Raw genomic sequence first — 25,465 nt, forward strand, 5'->3', positions numbered from 1 at the left:
GGGGAGTGGGGGAAATATATCCTGCAGTTTTCACTACTGCATATCCTGAGGTATTATATTATGTTATAATGTGTTATATTATGTTAGACTAAGAATGAGCCTTAACAAAAATTACCCTTTTCCCTTTCAACATTATTACCAAGCCGTTGTTCATATCTTCCTTGCTTTATTGTGTTATTGTTTGTTTGCAAATCACAAGATGTTTTATCGCTACAAGCAAGTGAGCTGTCTTCATATTCTACTGAAAAGCTTTCTTTCAATAATGATGTAGCCTACAGAAACAAAATAAAACTGTATGATTATAACAATAACAATAAGTACATTACTATTCCTTTTTGTAACCCGTTAGATAGGAAAATGTTTAAAAACTGCTGTTGTCACAATATTTAGCAGCATTATAACAGTAAATAGAACAAGAAATAACATGTTTAAAAGAAAAAGAACAGCTTAATCTCATTCAGGTTTTGCCTTAATATATACTCTAGTTAATGTGTCTCATACACAATTTATTGTATTGTTGCTTCGTAGGCATTCTGGAAAACCAAACTTCTACTGTCACCAATCTGTTTCTTCAAGGTATATTTTGGAAAGAACAAAAGAAAATGAAATAAGAACTGACCAGGCCACGTTGCTCGTGGCTCTCCAAAGTCAATATGGTACTAAGCATGTCTTTCACTTCTTGTTCGAATAAAACATTGTACTTCTTCAACAATAAAATATGTTCACTTAAACGTTTCCATGTCTTAGCAAAATAAGATGTCAATTCAGACCTAGGGAAAGATAAAAGCAAATATGGTAGACAAAACAGAACATACCACTAAAGATGTAAGACTATCAATCTTCACTGTTAGCCAAATAATGAAATACAAATTTGTTTATTTAATAAAAACACCATTAACTTATTTTCTGAAATTCATATTTGCTCAAATAGACACTAAGAGAAGAATTGAAATTGCATGCATTTTAACTCATCCCAAGCAAAACTTAAAATTAAGGTCTGTATAATTAGTATCTAAACATTAGTGGTCAGTATAGCAGAGGTAGTAGCAGAGATTGTAGAGTTGGACCAAGGAGACTATAGTCCATATTCAAATGTCCATGTAGCTCACAACCTAAGCTATCTTACCCGTAAGCTCAAATGTGGGTGAGATAGCTTAGGTTGTGTGAAGTGTGGGGGCAGGACCAGTGATTCGGCCCCCCGCCCTGCAACTGGTGTGAGGGATAATGCCTGAATATGGCTTACACATCATTGTTTAAGACTCAAGATTATGAATTGCTTGAGTAACTGTTTCTAGATCCCTATCTCAGAGTTACAGCCCTGTCATCTACAAGCATTGGTGAAAAGCAGACCTCTTCAACTTGAATAAAAATTAAAAGATAAAAAGCAAGAATAACATGGAACTGCAAACAAGACTAAAACAAGCTGGCAGCACAAGAGGAGTCCTGCTTTCCCATCCCTCTGCAGCACTCCTCTGAGGATCCAGAGCTATTCGCCCCTCTGGGCCTGGCACATAGCATCAGTTTGCTTCATGAACCCTAAGCGATTATAGACAAGGCATAAGCTTTACATATAAAACACAAAACAATTGTTTAGTATGTCCTTCAAAGCTGCAACCCTACACACACTTACCTGGATGTAAGTTCTACTGAACACAAGAGGAGACACGCTTCGGATTATGCTGCAAAACAGGGGTAGCTAACCTGTGGCCCTTCGTGTCTTGTCACCTGATCTACAGCAGGGCTAAGTTGTGGCCTCTTAGATGCTGTTGAACTCCAAATCTCACCAGCCCGTCACCATGGCTGATAGGCAGGGATGATGGGAGCTGAAGTCTAGGAATATCTGGAGAGCCACAGGTTAGCCATCTCAGCTGTAAAATCTTTAAACACTACATTTTGAATGGTTAAATCATACACATATTTCAGGTATATGAAGTTCCTCCCTATAAATTCTCTGATTTCAATAGCATGACCAAAAATAATGTGAATTGTGTAAGTCTTAACAATGATCATACCTATCATGCTTTTCATCCAGCGTCCCACTTTTGTATTTAAGCGTTTTCTCTGGTAGAAGGCATCTATCAATTGTAAATTTCAATAATCTCTCAAGATGATGAAGGACAAGTGCTTCACATACCTCAAGGCCTTCTGGTTTTAAGCTGCCAATTTCATTACAGATGCTATAAAACAATAACAGGTGCTTAATGAAGTATTTGCTTAAACCCATTAATTATAAGCACCATTCTTATCCATGTAATCTATAATAGTTCCCACAACAAATGGCTTCAATATAGACTGTAAACAGAAAAGTTAGAAGATATCGAATATCATCTAGAACAACCTCCTCAGTTGTGAGAGCCAGTGTGGTGTAGTGGTTAAGAGCAGTAGACTCGTAATCTGGGGAACCGGGTTCGCGTCTCCACTCCTCCACATGCAGCTGCTGGGTGACCTTGGGCCAGTCACACTTCTCTGAAGTCTCTCAGCCCCACTCACCTCAGAGTGTTTGTTGTGGGGGAGGAAGGGAAAGGAGAATGTTAGCCGCTTTGAGACTCCTTCGGGTAGTGATAAAGCAGGATATCAAATCCAAACTCTTCTTCTTCTTCTTCTTCTGTGATACGGTCATACCTTGGGTTACAGATGCTTTGGGTTGCGTACTGCACTGAACCCAAAAGTACCGGAATGGGTTACTTCCAGATTTCAGTGCTTGCGCATGCGCAGAAGCACCAAATCACAAACCGCTCGTGCACAGACGCATGGGTCACAGGTTGCAAACACTGCAGGTTGCTAACGTGCCTCCCGCACGGATCACAATCACAACCCAAACATCCACTGTACTTTTATTACCCTAAAAGTTATTTTCCTGAAAGTTAGTGTTCTCCCCTTCTGATGCCAAAAGGATAACCACAACTAAAGTCATGATTCTTAGTTCCTTTCCCTCCCTGCGAGAAGTGAGGTTACAGGGAACCAGGCAGAGGGCCTTCTCGGCAGTGGCGTCCGCCCCGTGGAATACCCTCCCATCAGATGTCAAGGAAATAAACAACTATCTGACTTTTAGAAGACATCTGAAGGCAGCCCTGTTTAGGGAAGTTTTTAATGTTTGACCTTTTATTGTGTTTTTAATATCCTGTTGGAAGCCGCCCAGAGTGGCTGGGGAGGCCTGGCCAGATGGATGGGGTATAAGTAATAAATGAAAATGATGATAATGATGGTGTTTCAGTAGAGTAACTCCCCCACTGAAGTCTCCTTTGAGGAAGTATATGGTGGGATGTTGTTTGGAAAGGATGATTCTTTCTTTTATTTCAGGGCTTGAACCCACAGAGGGTTTTGAACTGGAGTTCAAGGGAAATTAGGAGACTAGTCAGTTATTTCCAACAGTGTACTCCTTTCAAGAGGAAAACACACATACAGTTATTTCACTTATTTTGGCATGGAATGGAGAAACACAGTCTGCAGGGGCCTGAACTGGAGTCTGCCCAATGGGACAGTGTCCAGGTATAACCATCATATCACTAACCTGAACCAGAGTCATGAATGTTTAGTTTTACTGTGCATTTCAACTAATTTTGAACATTCATGAGGAATCCATGTCTCTGAAGCAACCAAATTATCTGTGCCACACATGGATTCTCTCAAGCAGACTGCTCATGTATGGTGATCACTAACACTTCTTTGTAGTGATTTGTAAGCCACTCTAGGAACCTTTTTTAGCTGAAGAGTGGGATAAACAAACAAACTCACTGTTCCTAAAGGAAAGCAGAAGTCAAGCACAAACTACACCTACCTTAAAAGTATATGTAACAGGATGTAATGGGCCCTGAAGTATAGGGGAAACTTTCTAAAGGGCAGGAGAGGTGGGAAAATCAGAATACAGAAATGGCAGGGTGAAGGGAGAACATACACACTTCCTGTTCTGAATCATCACGACCTCTTTGATAGCTTATTTGCAGGCAAGATTTAAAATGTGATGAAACGTGAATTAGAAACCCCAGGCAGTGGGAGAGCTACTTGGGAAGATTTGCAACATGGAAATGGAAGGTTGAAAAAGATCTAAAACCTCCTCCTATTCCTAATTCCCACAGGAAATAGTGTTTTCATATTTTAATTGGGGTGCTGTTATATGCATTTAGATTAACTTTTAGTTTGGGATTCAGACACAGTACTTGAGTGCAGGGCAATTCAGTGTAACAGTGAATGCAATTCACAGCCAGCAAGAGAAGTTGCTGCCGAGCTCGATCCAGAAATCTCTATAGAGGTCAGAGAGTATCACACAACCTGCTATGAACTGTTAGTGAAAAGAGGCTTCCTTACTGATATAGCTGGTCCCCTTTTAGTTCTCTCTTTAGGCTAGAAGACACATGAATCAGGGACTACATTTAGCCTTCCTTAAGTATTTTATTGAGCCAAGAGTGTTTGCAAAAGGTAGTTTCAGCTTCTAGTAATATTAGAGAATAATTTTCCCATGGGTGTCTGGGTTGTTCCTCCCACTTATTCCAGAAGGCAGAACCTATACAAATCAGACAACTGTTATCCCTGTTTGGGACACAGCATCCATCTCCCTGTTTCTGTCCAGCCTCATCAACAGACTCAGGCAATGCTGTTCTATAGTTGATCCCCCCCCCCCACGTTATTTGTCTCAATTTGTTCACTTCTCCCTCATCTTATGTCCTTTCTCCTTATAGCTCTGCCCTTTGACTGTTCTCTAATCAACACATAAGCAAAGCCTGAGACTTATGGGAAGAGTCTAGTTATGAGAGTATGTCTTTGGACCCTCACACAGGGGATACCCAGTTCTCTTTCAGGACTGTTCTGAGGACCATTCAGAGAGGCATTGCTAGGGCTTAAAACTATTAGCACCACAAACTGGGGGGGGGGGGGAGAGTATACTCAGAGTGGCAGGACTGTTCCCCTCCTGAGGGCATATTGCAGACGGTGAGTGAGCTAAACTCAAAGTCATCCAAGCCAAGTGAGACTGTTTCAATGAAATCCTACATGCTGCCTAAGAAAAACCTGAAGAAAGCCCTCACGAATGCTCCTGTGGCAGCACTAGTGTCTGGGACAGTAGTATCCAGTAGTGGAAATGAGGTTTTAAAACACCGTAAAAGTGATACATTTTGCTTAAGTCCTATGAGGCATTTGCTCCAGCTGTCAGGACTGCAGCTTTTATTTTAATATTTGTCAGGCCTTCTCTCCTTTAGATGAAGAAACTACACAGAGAGGTCCCCAAACCAATCTTAAGATCAAACAGGATATTAAGAAGCTAACTGAGACTGATGCCTTTATAGTGGATGTTGGTTTAAGACTCTTTGCAGTTTACTCCCAGGTTCCTGGCTGGATTAATCCAAGATTAATCTGCCGTCCACTCCATTTAAAAGGGGGCAGGCTATTTGGCAAGACTCTTGAGGAGGATAAAAATAAGGTGATCCAAAGAAGAAAAAAGCAGATTGGGAATAGTTCCTCTCATCTCTTTAGGCAGTGGTTTTAGGGCCAAGAACGCAGAGAATCAGAGCAGACCCAGATCCCAGCCCAGCGAACAGTGGTCATCAGTGGTCATCAGTGTGAAGCTGTAACACATCCTGAACCTGTGGGAGAGACACTCTCTCACACACAGGGCGCAACAGGTATATGTCCTGGCTTCTGGAGTGATCAGGAGGAAGGACTCAGGTAGGTCCAATGTTCCTTTTTGCTACTGGCTAAGCCAGGGGCTATCAACCTGGTCCCTACTGCCCACTAGTGGGCGTTTCAAGACTCTAGGTGGGCGGTGGGGAGTTCTACAGCACAGTCCTCCTTCCATGGAGCCCTGGTGGGCAATAAGGAAATTTAACCATCAAGAAAGATGCATTAGTGCGCGGTAAGTATAAAAAGGTTGACTACCCCTGGACTAAGTCATGCATGTGGGAAAAACACAGTCCACTTTGCTGGCTAGCAGGCACATGAAGAATAAGGGTTAGAGCTGGGTGTGTCCCCTTTGCAAAAACAGTCCTGTAAATTCTTTTTTCAGATTCAGATGCATTAATGCTTGTTTTGTTTTGCTCACACCCCTCAGGGAGCAAACTCCAAAAGAACTCTGCATGGACAGTGACACTGCCAGTAGCCAGAGAATCAGGGGAAGAAGAGAGGAAAAGAACATTTAGTTGTATTGCTCATCTTAAATAGTAAAGGTCACTCAATATGCCTCAGGCCCCACAACTGAGGGGCAGGGTGGGGGTGCCACACACAGTCCCCGTCCCCACCCTGCTTCAGCTTAAAAACAACAACAAAGACTCTTACCCACCCCCAAACAACAAACAAAAAGAAAACCAAACAAGGCACACTCTGAAACAGCTGTGTATAAAGTTCCAAGCACTTAATTCTCTTTTATATGTACCCCAACATACATGGCTGCTGCCAACTTTGTGATGGCCTCCCTTCTCCCTACAAGAGCTATGTGGCTGCTCCCCAAAGAGCATGCTTAGCGCACAAAGCAAATATCATTGTTAAGAGATTCCACCTTTACATTCTTCTTCTCTGCAGACTTGACCTGGCTGAGAGCCACCCAAGGAAACCTTTCCCACTTATTAAATTCAACCACAGTTACCAAAACAAGCAAACTACACAGACAACAGATCAGAGTCTCGTGGACTGAACTGGAAACTAAATCAGTGACCTTATCCTGCTCATCCCAAATGCATTTGTAGTTCTGGGAGGGGACCTCAACACCAGATTGGGCCCTAATGACCACATTCTCTATGCACAGCACAAATGTCCTCCTCTCAGCCGTGAAGCCGATGGATTCCTCCTCACCCGCTGCTCAAAAGATCAGAAATCAAACTTTGCAGGCCTCTGCTTGGCTCAAACAGCATTTCGGCTAAACATCTACATTTTAAATGGTGCCCTTGAAAGCGACTACCCAGCTGAATTCACCTACCTATCTGGCTCCGGACTATATAACTGTTTCTAGGGACCTCCTTCCTTATGTTAAGACGCTAGAAGTTATGCCCAAATTTGGCAGTGATCACTTCCCAATTCTCCTTCAGCTAAAAGCCTTCACTCAAGAGATACCTGTACATACTGAGGACTGCTACCAGCCTTTCCTAAGGCCAGCAGGAAGAACTTACCATTGACCCAAGTGGACTCCTCATCTAAGCCAAATTATGAGGAACGGCTAAGGGAGCTGGGCATGTTTAGCCTGGAGAAGAGGAGGTTAAGGGGTGATATGATAGCCATGTTCAAATATATAAAAGGATGTCACATAGAGGAGGGAGAAAGGTTGTTTTCTGCTGCTCCGGAGAAGCGGACACGGAGCAATGGATCCAAACTACAAGAAAGAAGATTCCACCTAAACATTAGGAAGAACTTCCTGACAGTAAGAGCTGTTTGACAGTGGAATTTGCTGCCAAGGAGTGTGGTGGAGTCTCCTCCTTTGGAGGTCTTTAAGCAGAGGCTTGACAACCATATGTCAGGAGTGCTCTGATGGTGTTTCCTGCTTGGCAGGGGGTTGGACTCGATGGCCCTTGTGGTCTCTTCCAACTCTATGATTCTATGATTCTATGAAATGATAAGTGAACTACTGGCCTCAGATCGCCTGCAGTGCCCTGATATCTGCTGTCTCTCCTGATGCACTCTTGAAGAACTAGCGCACGCTTGAGACAACAACAGCACCACTCCAAGCCATGCTTTGACAAGGACAGTGTTAATGCCAAAAAAGTTCTTGCTGCCACTTACAAGGCTTATGTATCCAAGAGCAAACCAACAGCTGCATTGGACCTCCTCCAGCAGAAGAGATACTATAAGCATCTGCTGGCACAAAAGAAAAGGGATGCTTTGAAGAACACCTGGACACGACTTATCCAGGCAGCCAAATCCAATGATTCAGCCACATGTTGGCATATTACATCTAGCCCAAAAAAGCAATGGCCCAACCATGCTGGACTGCCACATCCCCCCAGGGACCTGGGAGGCTCACTTTCAGGAACTCTACTCGGACACCTCTGCTGAAAGTGGAGACTCGAGTCAAACTATAGAGAATCTGCCTATGTGGGCACCAGTGATGGCAACAATAGATTAACAAGCTGGTAGCTCAGCTAAGACTAGGGAAGGCCCCAGGGGAAGACCTAACTCCTCCAGAGGCCATTAAAAACAATATGGACTTCTGGGCCTCTATTCTGGCCTCACTCTTCACTTGCATTGACACCCATGGCCGAGCCCCCAAGGACTGGGGGATTGCAATCATTGCCCCCATATATAAAAAAGGAAAAAGGGATGATACTGCAAACTACAGACCGATTAGAAGAAGAAGAGTTTGGATTTGATATCCCGCTTTATCACTTCCCTAATGAGTCTCAAAGCAGCTAACATTCTCCTTTCCCTTCCTCCCCCACAACAAACACTCTGTGAGGTGAGTGAGGCTGAGAGACTTCAGAGAAGTGTGACTGGCCCAAGGTCACCCAGCAGCTGCAGGTGGAGGAGCGGAGACGTGAACCCGGTTCCCCAGATTATGAGTCTACCGCTCTTAACCACTACGCCACACTGGTGTAGCAAACTTTACACAAGACACCTAACAATGGAAATTCCACAACTGGATGGAACAAGAAAATATACTTTGAGAGGAGCAAGCTGGCTTTAGGGAAGGCCGATCCACTATTGACCAATGCCTAGTACTCCATCATCTCATTGAGAAGTACTTCGCTGGGTCTTCGCTGCGAGAGCACATTCATCCGGTATTATACCAGCTGCACTGGCTCCCGGTGGAGTACAGGATCAGGTTTAAGGTGCTGGTCTTAACCTTTAAAGCCCTATACGGCCTAGGACCCTCGTACCTACGGGACCGCCTCTCCTGGTATGCCCCACAGAGAAACCTACGGTCTGCAAATAATAACATCCTCAAGGTCCCAGGCCTCAGAGAGGTTAGGCTGGCCTCAACTAGAGCCAGGGCCTTCTCGGCTGTGGCTCCAAACTGGTGGAATGCTCTGTCACAAGAGACTAGGGCCCTGCGGGACCTGACATCTTTCCGCAGGGCCTGCAAGACAGAGTTGTTCCGCCAGGCCTTTGGTCAGGGCGCAGCCTGACTCCCTCCTCTGGGAACCTGCACAGAATTTTGCTTAATTGGTTGCCATCAATTTGATTTAATTAATTTTTATAATGAAATATTTTTAGATTGTGTGATTATTTGACTGATTATTTGATTGTTGTTAGCCGCCCTGAGCCCGGCTTTTGGCTGGGGAGGGCGGGATATAAATAAAATTTATTATTATTATTATTATTATTATTATTATTACTCCTCCCACAACACAACCTCCCTTTATGCTGCTTTTATAGATTTCAAAGCAGCATTTGATTCCATACCCAGAGCTAAACTGTGGAAAAAACTGGAGGCCACCTCAATAGATAGACGTCTACTCCATCTAATTTGTATGCTACATGAAGGGACCTCACTTAATGTAAAATGTAACCCCTGAGGCCATCTCACCAATGCCACTGGAACCAAGAAAGGTGTCAAGCAAGGCTGCATATGGCCCCCACTCTTATTTAATTTCTACATCAACTCAATGGTGAGCCACCTCCATAGCACAAACTTTCACTTCCCAAAACTTGCTGGAAGACACATCCCTGTTCTGCTCTATGCAGACAATGCAGCAATATTTTCAAGAACACCTATTGGCCTCAAAAGAGCACTAAGAGCACTAACACAGTATTGCAAGGAGGACCAGCTAGAACTCAACTATCAGAAAACTAAAATAATGGCATTTGCCAAAAGGCCTATGAGCCGCTCTTGGAGCATAGATGGCTATAAGATTGAGCAGGTCTCCTGTTTCAAATATCTGGGGGTAGTTTTTCATTCTGCTGGCAGTAGGAAAGCTCATGGAGACTATGTTGCTGTTATTGCTCAGAGGAGCGCATCTTCAATCCTTAATTTTTTTAAAACAAGAGGTGGCCACTATATACCTGCAGCACTCAAATTATTTGAAGCCAAGCCAATAGCACAACTTCTCTATGGTGCCCGGCTGGGCCCCTTCTCCAATTCTGTACGACTAGAAGAGAGTTTGGATTTGATATCCTGCTTTATCACTACCCTAAGGAGTCTCAAGGGACGCGGGTGGCGCTGTGGGTAAAACCTCAGCGCCTAGGGCTTGCCGATCGCATGGTCGGCGGTTTGAATCCCTGCGGCGGGGTGAGCTCCCGTCTTTCGGTCCCAGCTCCTGCCCACCTAGCAGTTTGAAAGCACCCTTAAGTGCAAGTAGATAAATAGGTACCGCTTTATAGCGGGAAGGTAAACGGCGTTTCTGTGTGCTGCGCTGGTGCCGGCTCGCCAGAGCAGCTTCGTCATGCTGGCCACGTGACCCAGAAGTGTCTCCGGACAGCGCTGGCCCCCGGCCTCTTAAGTGAGATGGGCACACAACCCTAGAGTCGGACATGACTGACCCCTGACACGGGCAGGGGTACCTTTAAGGAGTCTCAAAGCGGCTCACAATCTCCATTCCCTTCCTCCCCCACAACAAACACTCTGAGGTTGAGTGGGGCTGAGAGACTTCAGAGAAGTGTGACAAGCCCAAGTTCACCCAGCAGCTGCATGTGGAGGAGCGGGGAATCAAATCAGTTCACCAGATTACGAGTCCACTGCTCTTAACCACTACACCACACTGGCTCTCACTACACTAGAACCTGTACAATCCAAATTTCTAAGATCAGTCCTTCAAGTCCCAAAATGTGTCTTTAATGTCACTCTGAAACTAGACAAGCTTCACAAAAGTGGAGGCTAGAGTGTGGGTGACTATACTCAACTATTGGCTCAGATTATCTCTATTTCCCCTTGGCCTTGCCCCACTAACTATGAGCGATGATTTTCAATCCACATGGAAACAGGCAGTGGCAACTAAAATCTCATCCCTGGGCTTCTCTCCACGTCTTCTACTCAGTATGGGATATGATCAGGCCAAACCACTCATTAAGCAATGTGTAGCAGACACACAGCCAATTGGATCTAGCCAGTACCCCAACTTTTATTGCCAATGAATCCATCAGATACTCTGCCTCCCCCATGGCATATCTAACTAAAGTCCCTAAGCATCGGAGGGCCTTTACCCTGGCACGATGTCACGCCAGGAAGATTGCTTGCTCCGAGAGACAATGCCCCTGTAATTCTGGACAAACAGAAACAATAGAGCATGTGCTTCTCCAGTGCCTGTATTACAGAGACATTCGTATTAGCCTCATCTACCCACTCATCTCCCCATAAGTACCCAGGGTGCACAGGGCAATTCTATACCTCCCTGCTGCTTTCAGGTATCAACCCTGCTACAACATACAAGTTTCCAGGTTCTGCATAGCAGTGCTCAAAATTTGTCAAATGATGACCTGTGCCACAAACTACCGTATTTTTCGCTCCATTGGACGCACAGGACCATAGGAGGGGGAGAACAGGGAATTTTTTTCCCCCTTGTTCTCCCCCTCTAAAACAAGGTGCGTTCAAGGTACATTCACCAGAGCTTGTGGGGCTGGCGGTGGGGGGAAGCGCTGCTTTCCCCCACCGCCAGCCTCAAAGATCCCTGAAGCCTTTGGAGCGCAGCGCCCCGCTGCCCTGCAGAGGTTTGCGCGCAGCCGTCCCCAAGCTAGAGCAGCGAGACGGAGCCCTCCGTCTCGCTGTTCTGGCTTGGGAACAGCCTTGCTAGCTTCTGCAGGACAGCGGGGTGAAGGCTGGGAACAGCCTTGCTAGCTTCTGCAGGACAGCGGGGTGAAGGCACCGTCCCCAAGCTAGAGCAGCGAGACGGGAGCGCTCCGCAGTGCTCCGTCTTCCTGTTCTGGCTTTGGGCTTAGTGGGGCAGCCTGCATTCGCTCTATAGGACACACACACATTTCCCCTTAATTTTTGGAGGGGGAAATGTGCGTCCTATAGAACGAAAAATACGGTAGATTTAATGAACACTCATATTGGAGTGCTTTGTAAATTGATAGCCATAGTCTTTTGTATACTAACCTTGTATGCTCTTCCACAGCCGATTAATGCTCCTAACCCTTCTTTTAGCTTCTTATAGTTTTAATATATATACCTTCTGTTTTAATAATTTCAGCTTTCCAAAACGTTTTACAGATTTTTAAATGATTGTACCCCACCCTACTTATGCTGGTCTATGACCGTAAGAAAGATTTGATTTGATACATAGACAAACACTATTACTGTCTCCCAATTAAAAGAAAATAATATTTGAACCTTATAAGGGTCTCCAGCTCTACTGTATTCACAGCTTTCCTCTGGTATAACATCAGGTGTTCCTGATCTGCTGTGGCCACAAACTGTTCTATGAATGTCAAGACATGAGCAAATCCTTCAAATGTCAAAGATTTTCTGCAGAAATAAACAAATGCTATTACAACCTATTAAAATATTCACATATAAAACCAAAATGGGCACACAACTGTAAATGGGGAGGGAGTCATATTTGCTTATTCATGTGTATGACGTATTTGCATATAAAGAAGAAGGTGGGATCTTCCACTTAAAATCAGGTGAATCTTCCTCCTCCTCCTTTGGTATAATAAAACAGAACAGTCTCCATTTTCCACTTTATACATGAATGGGGTGTACACAAATCTGTCATATCTAATTTTTCACATAAATAAAAAGATTTTGAAAACTTCATGAAACAATACAAACACTTTAAAAAAAATAATTACAATATGCACTGTGTGCTCATGGTAATGAATGTGTTGTATAAAATGACAATGGGATAACTTATTCTATCTTCCATATATTCATATTTTTGAATGGAGCTAGCACTTTTGATAAAGAGCAGGAAAGTTGGAATGGATCACTTCATTTCTAGCACACACCCCCAATCTTCTACAGAACCTTTAGATTCATGTGTGCATGAGGACTGGCCCAGCTCTTGTTTCTAAACTATAGGGCATTATCATGTTGTGAGCTTCCAGCCCATGAAGCAGAGCACAGGCAGAGACAGTGTCAAGATGTCATCATGCACACTGGGTATCCCCACCTAAGAACATAAGGCAGCCATACTGGATCAGACCAAAAGTTGATCTAGGGCAGGATCCTGTTTTCCTAGTAGGCAACAAAATGCCTGTGGGGCGCCCACAAACAGGACCTAGATATTAAAGCAGTCTTCCTGAACCTTGAGATGATTTAGACTACAATTCCCATCAGCCCTCAGGTTTCTGTATCTGACAGCAAACACTGTCCTGATTTTATTATTAGAAATTGTGACCCTTTTAGAATATTAGAATTGCAGAGTTGGAAGGGACCCCCAGGGTCATCTAGCCCAACCCCCTGCGATGCAGGAATCTCAATTAAAGCATCCGTGGCAGATGGCCATCCAGCCTCTGCTTAAAAACCTCCAAGGAAGGAGAGCTCTCGATCTCCCAAGGTCAAACAGCTCGAATAGTTTTTCCTGAGGTTTAAGTCAGAATCTCCTTTCTTGTATCTTGAAGCCATTGATTCGAGTCCTAACCTCCAGAGCTATAATACATTAGTGTATTGCTTTGTCTTCTTTAAAAATAGAAAACTTACCTCATGTTCAGATCAGGCACTGAATACATCTCAAATGTAAGTTTTAACAATGAGGCGGTGAGCTGCAAATGATAGCTCAAACAACTTAACATTTAGCCCTTTCTAATTTAACAGTACCCAAGCATGATTGTATTTTTATAAATCTTACACCTATATAAATGGACAAAGCTAGTGGTTCCCTACAGGTATAAAATATTACTGGAGAGATTGGAGTAAGTGATACCTCTATAATGATGCAAATTGAAGTTTAAGCTTTTTAACAATGGGAAATTGCTAATCCTTTTACAGAGGTGTAAACAGCTATTCAGGTTTTTATTTCAGACTGCCTGTTTTGTTTCCACATTCAACAGCAGAACTCCACAAAGCAAAACACACAGCTAGCCTATAAACTGTTCAACAACAGCAGCAGCAACATTCATTAGCCTTATCAAGGTTTTTGAAAAATCTATAACTTTAATATATATTGCAAAATACACACACGAAATTGTAAAATATTCTCCCAAATTGCTAAACTCTACTGCAATGCAATTCCACAACAGTGACTAAGAACAGTGGAAAATGAAGATGGTGCGGGAGTGACGTTTTCAAGTTTAGACTTAACACACATTGAGGCAGTGAGAACACACAGGCAGTTCAACAGGGCTTTTCATTGCACTGAAGTCTTACAAAATCTCTATTTCAGCTAGCTCGCTCCCTATTGTGCTCCTCCCTCTGGGTGGTCTTTCCAGGGTGCCACTTGAAGGGAATACATTAATAAAAAGGAGGGGAAGGAAGGGACACATAAATAAAGAAAAGCAAAATGGATGACATGATGCAGCAGGCTATGGATCAGGGGTCAGCAAACAAGGGGTCTTTCTCTTTTACAGGTTGCTTCCTGGAAACAGTCTGATTAAGCTGACAGCTTGAATTATGTGTTACATTTTGTAATGCACAATCCATCTGTGCTAAGTCCTCTTGAATGCAGCTGAAGCAGCACAAGCAAAAGGTCTCTGCCTTGTTCCTTCTTAAACATGAGCTTGAAATACTCATTATCTTCCTAAGTGCTAAATCCGAGAGGCTGAAGTTTTTAAGGCTCTAAATGAAGCACAGGTTAGTTATGGGAACTGGCAAAGTGCTGGACAAGACTTTCATTTAAGAGTTTGACAATACTGACATGTAGCAAATTTCACAACTCCCTGAACTATCAAATTTCTTTCTGATTTCTTATGGTGGATGGTGGAGACCTTAAGTATCAATAATAGAAACAGATTGATAACTACCAGAAGGCACTATTTAGACATCTTGTAGGAAGCTCAGAGCACAAAACTTCCATTTGTGATGGGGGGAGGTTGGAAATCTGGATGTACTGTTATGTACTAAAACAAATGGTGAAACATAAAAGAAATGTGCTGTGAATAAAGCTTAAAATCATTTTATTTATTTTTTGGGGAAGGGGAGCTAGTCTAGGTCTAAAATACAAAGTGAATCCATTATCTGTAGCAACATACCACTTCAACTGAACACAGAATCTTCACTTACAATAAAGGCTGATTATGTCGTTTTCTTCACAAAGAGGTTATTTTCAAATAAGGTACAAAATTATGCTATGTGTAAAGATGACTAATTACATTTACCATATATTTCCATGTATTGGACGCCCCCATGTATAGGACGCCCCCTATTTTTGGGGACCCCAAATTAAGAAAATGGGAGGAAATTGCTCTGACTTGTTGAAATTTTAGGAGGGGAGGATTGCCCAGAGGCTAACAGCCCCGCACGTCTAACAGGCCGCCTATCAGCTGTTCCTTTGCCGGCAATCGCTGAGCTTTTGGGGGGGGTGCAGATATGAGCTTGGGGGGGGGGAAGAGTGGTGAAGCTTTTTTCCCAATTACTTTTACCACTTCTCGCCTTTCCCGTGGAGCCTGCGTACAGTATTCTGCTTGCCTCCTCCCACTCTGCCCGCCCTACAGCTGGGAGGGAGGCTGTAGGAAGTCCGTTTTTGCCATGTGGTGTCTTCGTGCGGCTCCATTTGTGTGTGGACGGAGCAACGTTACACAGGAGGAGCGCAAGGCGCGATGTTTTGTTGATGTTAAAGGCGCAGATGGAGAATATTACTTCAATCGCCATGCTCCTCCTGTGCAACGTTGCGCTGCCCGTGCACAAATAAAACTGCACAAAGACTATGATGCATCATAAATACCATTGGAAATTCCTCAGTTTCAGCACTTAGTCAGAAAATGAGCATTTCTGGTTGCTTAAGAAGAAACAAGACAGAGTTCAGACAGTTATATTGTGGTAACACTTGCAGGGGGACTAGGCAGGATGGAAAAGGCATGTAGAGTGACCAGAACTAAGCAAGAAAGCTTGCAGCTACTTGGAGACCCAAACCAAAAGGAGAGAATCTGTCTGTTGCCCAGAAAAGGGTAACATAATAGTTTCAGCCACATCTCTGCAACCTTGAATGACTTGCCACAAGGGGCAGTGAAACAACAGATCACTTTCTCTCAATAGTACCATGTTTGCTGGAAGCGTAAAACTGTGACATCAAGCACAGTTTTATTGCTGGAAGTGAACAAGGTTTAGGGGGAGGTTAAACAGCTTGAGGCTCAGTGAGAAAGAAGGCAAAGTGGCAAAACCTTCCAATGATGTCGTGCACACCTGCGCTAAAATATCACTAGAAAAAATGTTCCAAATGGTGTTTCAACTGAAAGGAATGAAGAAATCAATGGCTTGGTTTTACCTTATTGTGAGACTAGCAGATGAGCCTCCACTTGAGCTATAATGACATAATGCTTGTGAACATGGATGCTCTTCCTCATTATATGGTGTGCTGCAGCCTAAATCCTGTAGTTTTAATGGTTTCCCTTCTTCATCCTCTTCACTGAAAGAAACAGTAAGGTCACTACTTCCACCTGAACTTTCACCTTCTTTCTCCTGTGCATTTTTGTCCAGCATCAGACTATCCTCAGGAACTGTAACAGAAACTTAACATTAAAAATAATTACAAATAAAAATAAATTACAATGAAAATATTAATTCAAATTTGATAATAGTTGGATATATCTTTCAGTTAAAAATGCATCCCCAAACATAGGTCATAACTGGCTACTTAAAAAATGTTAAATCCTGTGTTTTCAAAAAAGAAAAGGTTGAAAGCAATATATAGTAAAATACATAAATATACTGTAATGTCAAAGCCATTCAAAATCTTCATCACCAAGTACAAAAGTAAATGATAAAAGCAAACCATCTCACAGTCTGTCTAAAGAAGAAAGTTTTAGAAATATATACAATTTTTAAAAACTGTACTGAAAAACTCAATCAATGGAAAAGTAGAGACCAAAGGAGATTGTCTTCTGTTTGTCTGCTGGAGTCAATTCCACCAGCATATTTCACCAATGATTAGTTTTCCTATAGAACAATCGAATAAGACCACAAGGCCTCTTGTATACTTTATACTTCTTATGTTAGCCGCTTTGAGTTTTTCTTTCAAAAAAGATAGGCTATAAATATGAACAAATAACGAGGAATACGTATTCAGAATTGAAGCTAGATATCTCTACCACAGAAACTAATGAAGAAGAAACTACAATCAAGAACCTACAGAGAGAGAGAGAAATCAGTTATAGCACTGAAAAGTTCAATGAAAATCCAATTTAAAAATCATGGAATAAGCAGACAGACAAAAACAAGTCTGACTCCATTCCTGAACAGCAAGATCAACAGTAGTGGAACTGGGTGTTTAGAGAGGCCAGGTAGCTGTGTACTCCTGCTGAATGCTCCTTGAAAGGACTGTAAAGTTAAATTCTTTTCCACTACAGTACTGTGTTCCTCAGAAAGTAATGAAGACAACAGGACAAATATTTCCATTCAAGAACATGAAAGAGATCTAGAAAGCTGCACCCAAAAAGTAAATAAAGGACATAGGTCTCTTGCATAGACTCTCACTATAGCTCAGGCAGTAAACAAAACGTAATGCAGGCAATAGATAGCCCTCAATGTGTCCCTGCCATTGTTAGTATATAAAAATGCAGTTCCTTTGCATCTGCAGATAATGCAGTGATGGATACCATTGTAAAAATCCAACTAGGCAGGAGGAGAGCTATTTCCATTACACACATCATCACTATACCTGGGAATTTTGCTCTCGAGTGCTCATTTCCAGAAACAAGCTGCTCAGGGCGACACACCAATAAGATCGGCCGTTTAGATCCTTGTTCATTTCGTACAGAGTACTCATGTGTCAGTATTTCTTCCAACGATTTGCAGGAACTGTCACTTTTTAAATCGGTGGTTCTGTTCTCTGGACTTAATCTTCCATGTAACAGGGAGTTAAGTTCAGGAGACATTTTGCTTTCCACAAAATTACTACTGCAATTATTTGTCTTGCTTTCTACTGTTAAACAGCAAGTTCTTTCATTCTCATATGATACACTGGATGTGACTGGCGTTTCCTTGCCCATCAGCAGATATGTCTTTCCATCTATTTTGTCAGACTTATTTGAGCGCTGTAGATCACTATTAGTTCGTACTACACAGCTGTCTGTCACATAACTGCTCTGTGATGGTTGTCTATGTGAATGTGGGTCAGAAATTGAAAAGCTCTTTGTGAGCTCAGAAGATTTCGGTGGCACACTGAAATCTTCAACGCTTGAGACAGCTGACATTTGGCGTCCCATAAAGATTGTTGCTGTATGATACAGTCCCCTTGACATGGCTGTCCTGCTGTTCATTCCTGTCTGTCTTACTTCTGGCACCATCTGAAAAACACAGTTTGAAACCAGAGTAATTTTTGTTGTTGCGGATGGGGATTTTAAAATGAACAAGGTGTTATCCATTTAAAATATATGCGCACACCTGCAAGGCTCTCTTATAGGCACAATCAAACCAGATGGTCTCTTATGTAAACCCCGCTGAAATGAGTTGGAGAGCACAAGAATTGTGAATTGTATCCCAGTGACTTGTATCCCACTCTTTTCTAAATGCAAGTACTGTGTACGGTTCTACACATTGCCAAGTACTTTGAATCTTGGATCTTCTGCATGCAAAGCAGCTGCTCTACCATTTGGCTGACAGTTTTGACCATATTCTCAACTGTGTTACAAATAGTTAATTGGCCACACTAAAGTAAGAAGGAACAGTGGGAGAAGGTGACAGAATATCAGAAAACTTGCATTTGTATATGCAGGTTTCTCTCTCTCCCCCCCCCCCCCAACATGTAAGCTGGCAATCACCTGCTCACCAGGAACAAGCATTAACTATTTCCAAGAGAGAACCAGATAGACAAAGTCAAGTATGTAAGTGTGGTGGTTATGGGCAGAGAAAACTAGAACCAACTGCAGGCATAGGGCTCTCTAAAACTTTTTGAACCAAAGTTGTTGTGTCTTTCAGCACATTCAGTAGATTCTGAAGTAGAGGCTTTGAGGTCAGGACAAAGGACTTATGGGCACAACTAGTTAATTCAATTGAAATAAACAGAATCTATACAGTTCTATTCATTTCAATGGGACCTATGCAGAACTTCCAGTGAATTATACCCACCATCTACCACTATACAGATAACTACAGTACTGGCAGATATCTATCTGTTCCCTAGTTCTGAGTCACAAAGGCAATCAAGTAATACATGACCTTCTGCAACATTCTGAAACCAAGGTTCTGCTTTCAGGTTTACTACTGGGAGGATGGCCCTGCACAATTTAATTTATATGAAAATGCACAAGATGGCATAATCCACCAACCCATGGCCCAATGGCTACAAAGAAGTCCATCAAGGCCCTTCCGGTAAGCAGTCCATCAAAAGATAAGCAAAGATAGTATGATTCCCAGCCCACTGGCTAGAGGACTGTCAGCTGTAGAGAGTTGACATCACCCTCACAGCACATGCTCCATGTGAACTGTCAGTTGTTCTCTGGGTTGCTCTGGCTATTTTGAGATTGTGTGTGGAATTAATAGGGGAAATGCTGATGATTTTACTTCCCCACATCTTTTAAAAAGTTATATAATTTGTAAGAAATTTCCAGTTAACTTGCAACCTCTGGCACCCCTGGAAAAACTGCTCCTGGGAATCAGGGATTCTCCAGAATAGGGAAATGCAGCTTGGAAGTGGAATCACCAACTCTCTTTCTGCAGTCCAATGCATGTGTGAAGGCTCATTCCACTTGCACATGGGTCACTTTGGCTCTCAGCCACTTCTATGTAGACACATCACTGTTGTTCCTTGTCACTTTTGTGCTGCTGGAATTTTTTTAATGGATTTGATACTCTTAACTCTGAGTGTATATTGGGCCTTCTTAGGGGTTATGTTTGTTTTCTGTTTTCATTAATATTTAGTGGCTGCCTTTAGTTCCTTTGGAGAAATAGGTGGGACAGAATTTTAAAAAATAAAATAAGTGAACACCTTATGACTGCAGTACTATAGTGCCCCATATTATAAACTGTTGTTATAGTTGCCTGTTTATTTTTTAATTTACTTCCAGAAGGTAAGTAAAGAAATGAAGAGGTACCCATTGCAATAATTTATGACATGGGGTACTAAAGTACCATGGTATTATAAGGGTTCTAGTAGTTCTGATATACAGATATTTATGTAAGTAGGGCTGCAATGAAATATAGATTTATTTAAGATCAAAAACTTCAAGGACAAATATTTTAAAAACAACACAGGAAAATTAGTATTTCAGAACTCTATCACTATCGCTTCCTAAATATCTGAACATTGTAGAAGGCATACTTATATAGGTCAAGGCTGGTGAGGCTCATTGCTCCATGTATATTTTAAGAAGGGCCTAAATTCAAGGTTTTTCCACATTTTTAATCTACTGTGAAGGAAAAACATCTATAAACTCAGATTAACGTCTGCTAACGCAATGAAGAAAGAAAAATGAAAACCTTCCTGATACTATTAAACACACACACACAAAAACACAAAATAGTGTTGCCTCTGTTTCTTTCCTGATAAGAGTCTTAAATACCAAACAGTTAAATGCATAATAACATTTACTGGCAGCAAGACAGCCTGCTTAGCTGATACATAAAGCAGGTAAAAGGAGAAAAAGTTAATTTCTTGGCTGAATGATTCCATCGGTAGCTATAGGGCAAACTAGAAAGTCTTTTAGCAAAGTAGCAGTTGATTCTTCTATCAATCTGCAGCACACATACTCTTCCAAGGAATGCATTAAATATGAAAATCATATCCTGTTATCATCTGTTTCCAGCTTTCAGCCCAGTAAGCTTTCCTTAATGAATGCTGTAGCCTAAGGGACAAGCATGCTGTTGGCTTTTCTGAATAATGGAGTGATGCTACCCATTTTGGCTTATTACAGTATCGACTAGCTGAGGGGGTTTCACACATAGTCACAAGTGACTACTCTTGCCAGCATGCTCCAAGTTATTACAAGATGTTTTTAGACATTTCATCTAAAAGAGCTTTCCTGCTTTTAGGGAAGAAAAACAGCTCTGGTCTTGAACTGTATCATTTATATGGAGATAGGAGGAGGGATTAGAAGGCTGCACTACTGCAGATATATAGCAGAATATATTTGAGTATTTCTCGTCAGGCTTTGTCTGTGACTGTTGTTGTTGTTTTTCTTCTTTTTTGGCATCTTTTGGAAGGGAAAAGTCAAAATGTACAAAATTATAAATGCTAATTTTGGGGGGCTTAAATTTAAATATTTGGCATACATGGGGGGGGGTGTGATAGTATTTTTAAATTTCACAATGAACATTTGTTTCTTTTCCAGCACTATGGCACGATTTAAACTGCATGGCGGAAGTAATTACACAAGAGGTTTGCAAAATATATTTTTTACCTGAATAAAATAAAAGCCTCTAACAGCTCCCCAATTAATAGACTACAGATCTGTTCCAGCCAGAGCTACTTCCCAGTCCCATTGATTTCAGAGGGAGAGACTTAAACATGCCTTTTTAACTCCACCATTGAAATGAATTTAGATCACAACCCAGCTACACTGATGGCTCGTGGGGCCAGTATTTGGTTGGTGCATAGCTGCCTCTCTGCCAGCATCTGTGGAAAGGAGTGCCACCAGCTGGGTGGCTCTGCCGCAACAGAGGCCTCAGCATCACCCAGTTGGTAGCCAGCAAAATAGCTTTCAAACAGGATAGGGCAGTGTTCCCCAACCTTGGGTCTCCATCTGTTTTCGGACTACAATTCCCATCATCCTTGACCACTGGTCTTGCCAGCGAGGGATGACGGGAGTTGTAGTCCAAAAACAGCTGGAGACCCAAGGTTGGGGAACACTGGGATAGGGTACTGGTGGCTTTGGACTTGCTGGAGTCAAAGCACAGAAAACGCATTCGGGGGGAAAATTCTTTTCAATGGCTCCCCTTGCCTTCTGCTCTGGTCACGCAAGGAGGCAGTGCTTGGGATGCAGTGATGGGTCCATTGCTCTGCTCCGTCCCACTTGTCCCCAGTCCCAGTTTGGATTGCTTTGCCCAAAGTGTTTAGCTCTGGTTAGATATACCTTTTAGAATATTTTTACTTACCTGGTGTTTCATAACATCACTCTTATTGCTTTTTGAAATATTTTTTCTCTCAGGAATCTGCCCTCTCTTAAATCCTCCTTCATACTCTGCCTAATATATAAAAAAGGCATCATAAATTAAGATTCAGGCTGTGATCCAGCCAAACCTATGTATGCTCTACTGATTTCATTGAGGAAAGGTAAAACATATAGTTTTCCACTGCAATCAGATTGTAATAAATATACGGTAGGCAGTGAAACAAATATTAAACATATATATTAAGCATTCTGAACAGAATTCTCAAAACATTACTTATTTACCCTAGCAGTTTACCTGGTTAAAGTTTTAATGTAGTTGAAACATTTTATCTATTTACTGTTGTATTTGTCTGATTATAAACTGCACCAATATGAAATCTGAACTAGATGAAAGGCATGTTTTAAAATGTAAAACCTTTAAGTATGACACTTCATTCAATTCGAAATACAAATGAACTGACAATGCATTTGAACACATTGCAATATTACTGTATTATCTTGTAATTCATTTTGTAACATTTGTTGTTATACTATCTTTGTAGTCTACCATGGACACACAACTCATATGTCACAAGAGTTCTGTGTTCCAGGTGGCATATATGGAAAAAGCTAGTATTGTACAGATTGTATGGCAAAAAGAAAATAATGGTAACTCTGATATCAAAATAAATCCCAACAAAAAGTGAGTGCTGATGGAAGAGAAACCAAAATGGAATGGTAATGTGGTTAACTCCAAAACAGCACAGTTCAATCTGTCAAACAAGCTTCTCATAGACCACAACAGGGTCAGCATCCACTGCAGCTATTCCAGAATGCTTCAATAGCCAGTAAAAATAAAAATCACATACTACTCAAGAAAAAGCAACATCATAAGAAATTGTAATAAAATGCTGGGAGGTGTTTCCTCTATTCTTTTGGATCCAGTTACATGGGTCAGGGAACCAAAACACCATATATTTAGCAAATAGGAACATGAGCAGAGAGCCTCAATAGTATATAAAGAGTATTCAAGGTTCTCTGTGCCCTCAACCCTCCCACATTTCCACTTTGGTTCACCGCTTTACTTATACAGCAGGTCTGCATTTTTCACACAGCAAGCAATTTATTCTAAAAAAGGTTTTAGGGCTGATTTATATCAAAGTGTGGGTACACCCAATCTGTTTTCATCAAAATCATTTATAGTTATTAAAGTACAGTATATAATACCTTCAGCCTCTGAAGGCACTCTGATCTTGAAGCAAACTTCTGAATTTGAGCTTCAATGCAATCAAATTCCTTCAACAAGTCTTGGTTTCGGAGCAAAGACTTTTTCTGACGCTCACATATTTCTTCTAGGTATTTTTTTAACTTCCTGTATTTCATTTTAGTTCTACACAAGGAGTGGGAAACAAAAAGAAAAACAGTTCCATGTTGTGTATATGAGCTGATTCTTGGAAGAGAAATATTTACCTAGGATTCTGACAGGAATCCTGCCAAAAGCCATCATTCATAGAAAAATCCACGAGGGAAGAATTCCAATACGATATTTACATTTTGCTCCTTTTCATTTTAAACACTCATATCAATTTCCTCAACAAAATGTCCAAAGCTACAATTATGAAATTAAAGTTCCTATTTTAAAAGTAAGGGAATGGTCCACTTCAAGTGGAGTGCCCAGAGGATGTATAAAGGGCTCAGTGCAACCCTTTCCCTTCCACGTACTCATGTGCATGGGAAGTGCACGCTGCCTTTACAGAGACTGAGAGATCCATGTATGCCTTCCATAGCCCCATGTAGTCCTCCATCTCTGTGCCATTCAGATTCTGCTGCTCCAGGAAACAAGTACAGCGGTACCTCGGGTTAAGAACATTCCGGAAGTCCGTTCTTAAACCAAGGCGTGCTTTCCCATAGAAAGTAATGGAAAACGGATTAATCCGTTCCAGACACTGAAAAGCAACCCCTGAAACAGCAAGTAGACATGAAATTTACTATCTAACAAGGCCACTGATTCATAAAATGAAAGCAATAGACCCAGTATAAAAACCCTTACTGCAGCAGTGGCGCCAGCATCCTGCCCACGCCGTCCTGTGCCCTGTGAGGGAATGCCATGGCAGTCACTTCTGGGGCCGAGCCGCTTGGCGTTGCTCTGGGGCCTGGAGCAGCGGCTGTGAGGGCGACACCCGGTACTGGGGGAGGGGTGGTTGCTGCAGCAGCAGCAGCACAGCCTTCGATGCTGCTGTGATGGTGGCAGCAGAGGGACAAGATGCCAAGGTCCCCCTTCTGTGCTTCATTGCCAGGGAGCAGCAGCGACATCCCTGCTCGGCATGGCAGGGCAACGTTCCCCTTCTCCGCTTCAACCCTTAGACCAGATCCTTGAAGAATGGCATCTTGTTCTGGAGGACAGCACCTCCAGGAAGGGCTGGTGGGGGGAAAAGAGGGAGCCCATTCCTTGCCTGAAACCCCGGGGAGCCACTGCCGGTCCACGTCGGCAACAGTGCGCTCCGTGGAGCCGCCAGGCCGACTCATCAGGAGGTCCCTAAAGGCAGCACACCTCGGGGGAGAAGGAGGCCCAAGGCGAACCGATAATCTCCACTCCCCGGGGAGGGAGGCGTGTGCAAAGCAAAAGGAAACTCAACCCGGATCAGGCTCACCACCACGGACTCCCCTCCCTTCACCCTCCCGTCTCTATCTGCCGTGGGATCCTAAGGACAAGTGACCCCCTCCTGCCTCGCCCGAATAATCACCCTGGCCGCTGCGTGTCCCTCTCCAAGTCCCAACAGGGGTCTCTCCAAAGCACGCTTTGGCGCACAGCAGCTGGCGTCTCTTGTGCGTCTCTCTCTCCCTCTGTCTTCCCCGGCGCTGGGTCCCTCTGCTGCCGCCATACTGCAGCATCAACGTCCCCCTTCTCCGCTTCTGGGTGACACTGCCATGGCCGGCGCTGAGTGACAGAAGGCCGTGCCAACAAAACGGAAGTGCACCCCCAAACGGAGTACGTTCATATACCAAAAAATTAAAATTAAAAAAAAAAATACACCACCTGGAACATTCATTTCCAGGTTTGAAGTGTTCATAATCCAGAAAGTTCGTTAACTAAGCTGTTCGTAACCCGAGATACCACTGTACCTTGATGGTGCACAAATGAACTACACTGAGATCCTAACATTGGTTAATGGTGTTTCAAATCACTCTTTAATTCAAATCAATTAAAGTGAAGATCCACCCTCACCGGGGCGCATACAAAACTATTCCTCCCAAGACCACCTTATCCCTGGGGTAATCTGTCAGCGGCAGCATACCCAAAAAGTGGGTGGGGCAGAGCCACCTCTCTCCCTCTCCTTCTCCCTCCAGTTTGCATGACACTGTAAGCCAAACAACAGTGTGGGCTCCCAGAGAGCAGCTTGCAGCTCTTTTGCTCCTCAATCCTTTCTGCTTCTGTACTTCCAAGGTCTGAAACCAGGCTCATGGTTAAATTGTCTTGGCTACAGCCTGT

The 25,465-nt window shown here is 42.7% G+C and overlaps 1 protein-coding gene across 8 annotated transcripts in view; it reads right to left on the bottom strand.

Annotated features, from left to right (window-relative positions):
- KIZ (kizuna centrosomal protein) overlaps positions 1 to 25,465 on the bottom strand; it is a 73,545-nt gene that overhangs the window by 31,618 nt on the left and 16,462 nt on the right. For 5 of the 8 annotated variants that reach the window (XR_014222299.1, XM_082234378.1, XM_082234375.1 and 2 more), the window contains 8 exons: positions 23,203 to 23,365; positions 21,980 to 22,069; positions 17,607 to 18,234; positions 16,215 to 16,458; positions 12,182 to 12,316; positions 2,013 to 2,177; positions 620 to 770; positions 116 to 272 (listed from right to left, as the gene is read on the bottom strand). Coding sequence is in view for 7 of the 8 variants with exons in the window: in XM_082234378.1 (XP_082090504.1) it covers positions 116 to 272; positions 620 to 770; positions 2,013 to 2,177; positions 12,182 to 12,316; positions 16,215 to 16,458; positions 17,607 to 18,234; positions 21,980 to 22,069; positions 23,203 to 23,365 (1,733 nt within the window). In the remaining variant the exon portion in view is untranslated. Of the gene's footprint in view, positions 1 to 115; positions 273 to 619; positions 771 to 2,012; positions 2,178 to 12,181; positions 12,317 to 16,214; positions 16,459 to 17,606; positions 18,235 to 21,979; positions 22,070 to 22,291; positions 22,364 to 23,202; positions 23,366 to 25,465 lie in introns of those variants that run through there. The other 3 variants (XM_082234377.1, XM_082234376.1, XM_082234381.1) reach the window with 3 other exon arrangements.

This window comes from Podarcis vaucheri (genome assembly GCF_965113315.1).
Source record: "Podarcis vaucheri genome assembly, chromosome: 8".
Lineage (NCBI taxonomy): Eukaryota > Metazoa > Chordata > Lepidosauria > Squamata > Lacertidae > Podarcis > Podarcis vaucheri.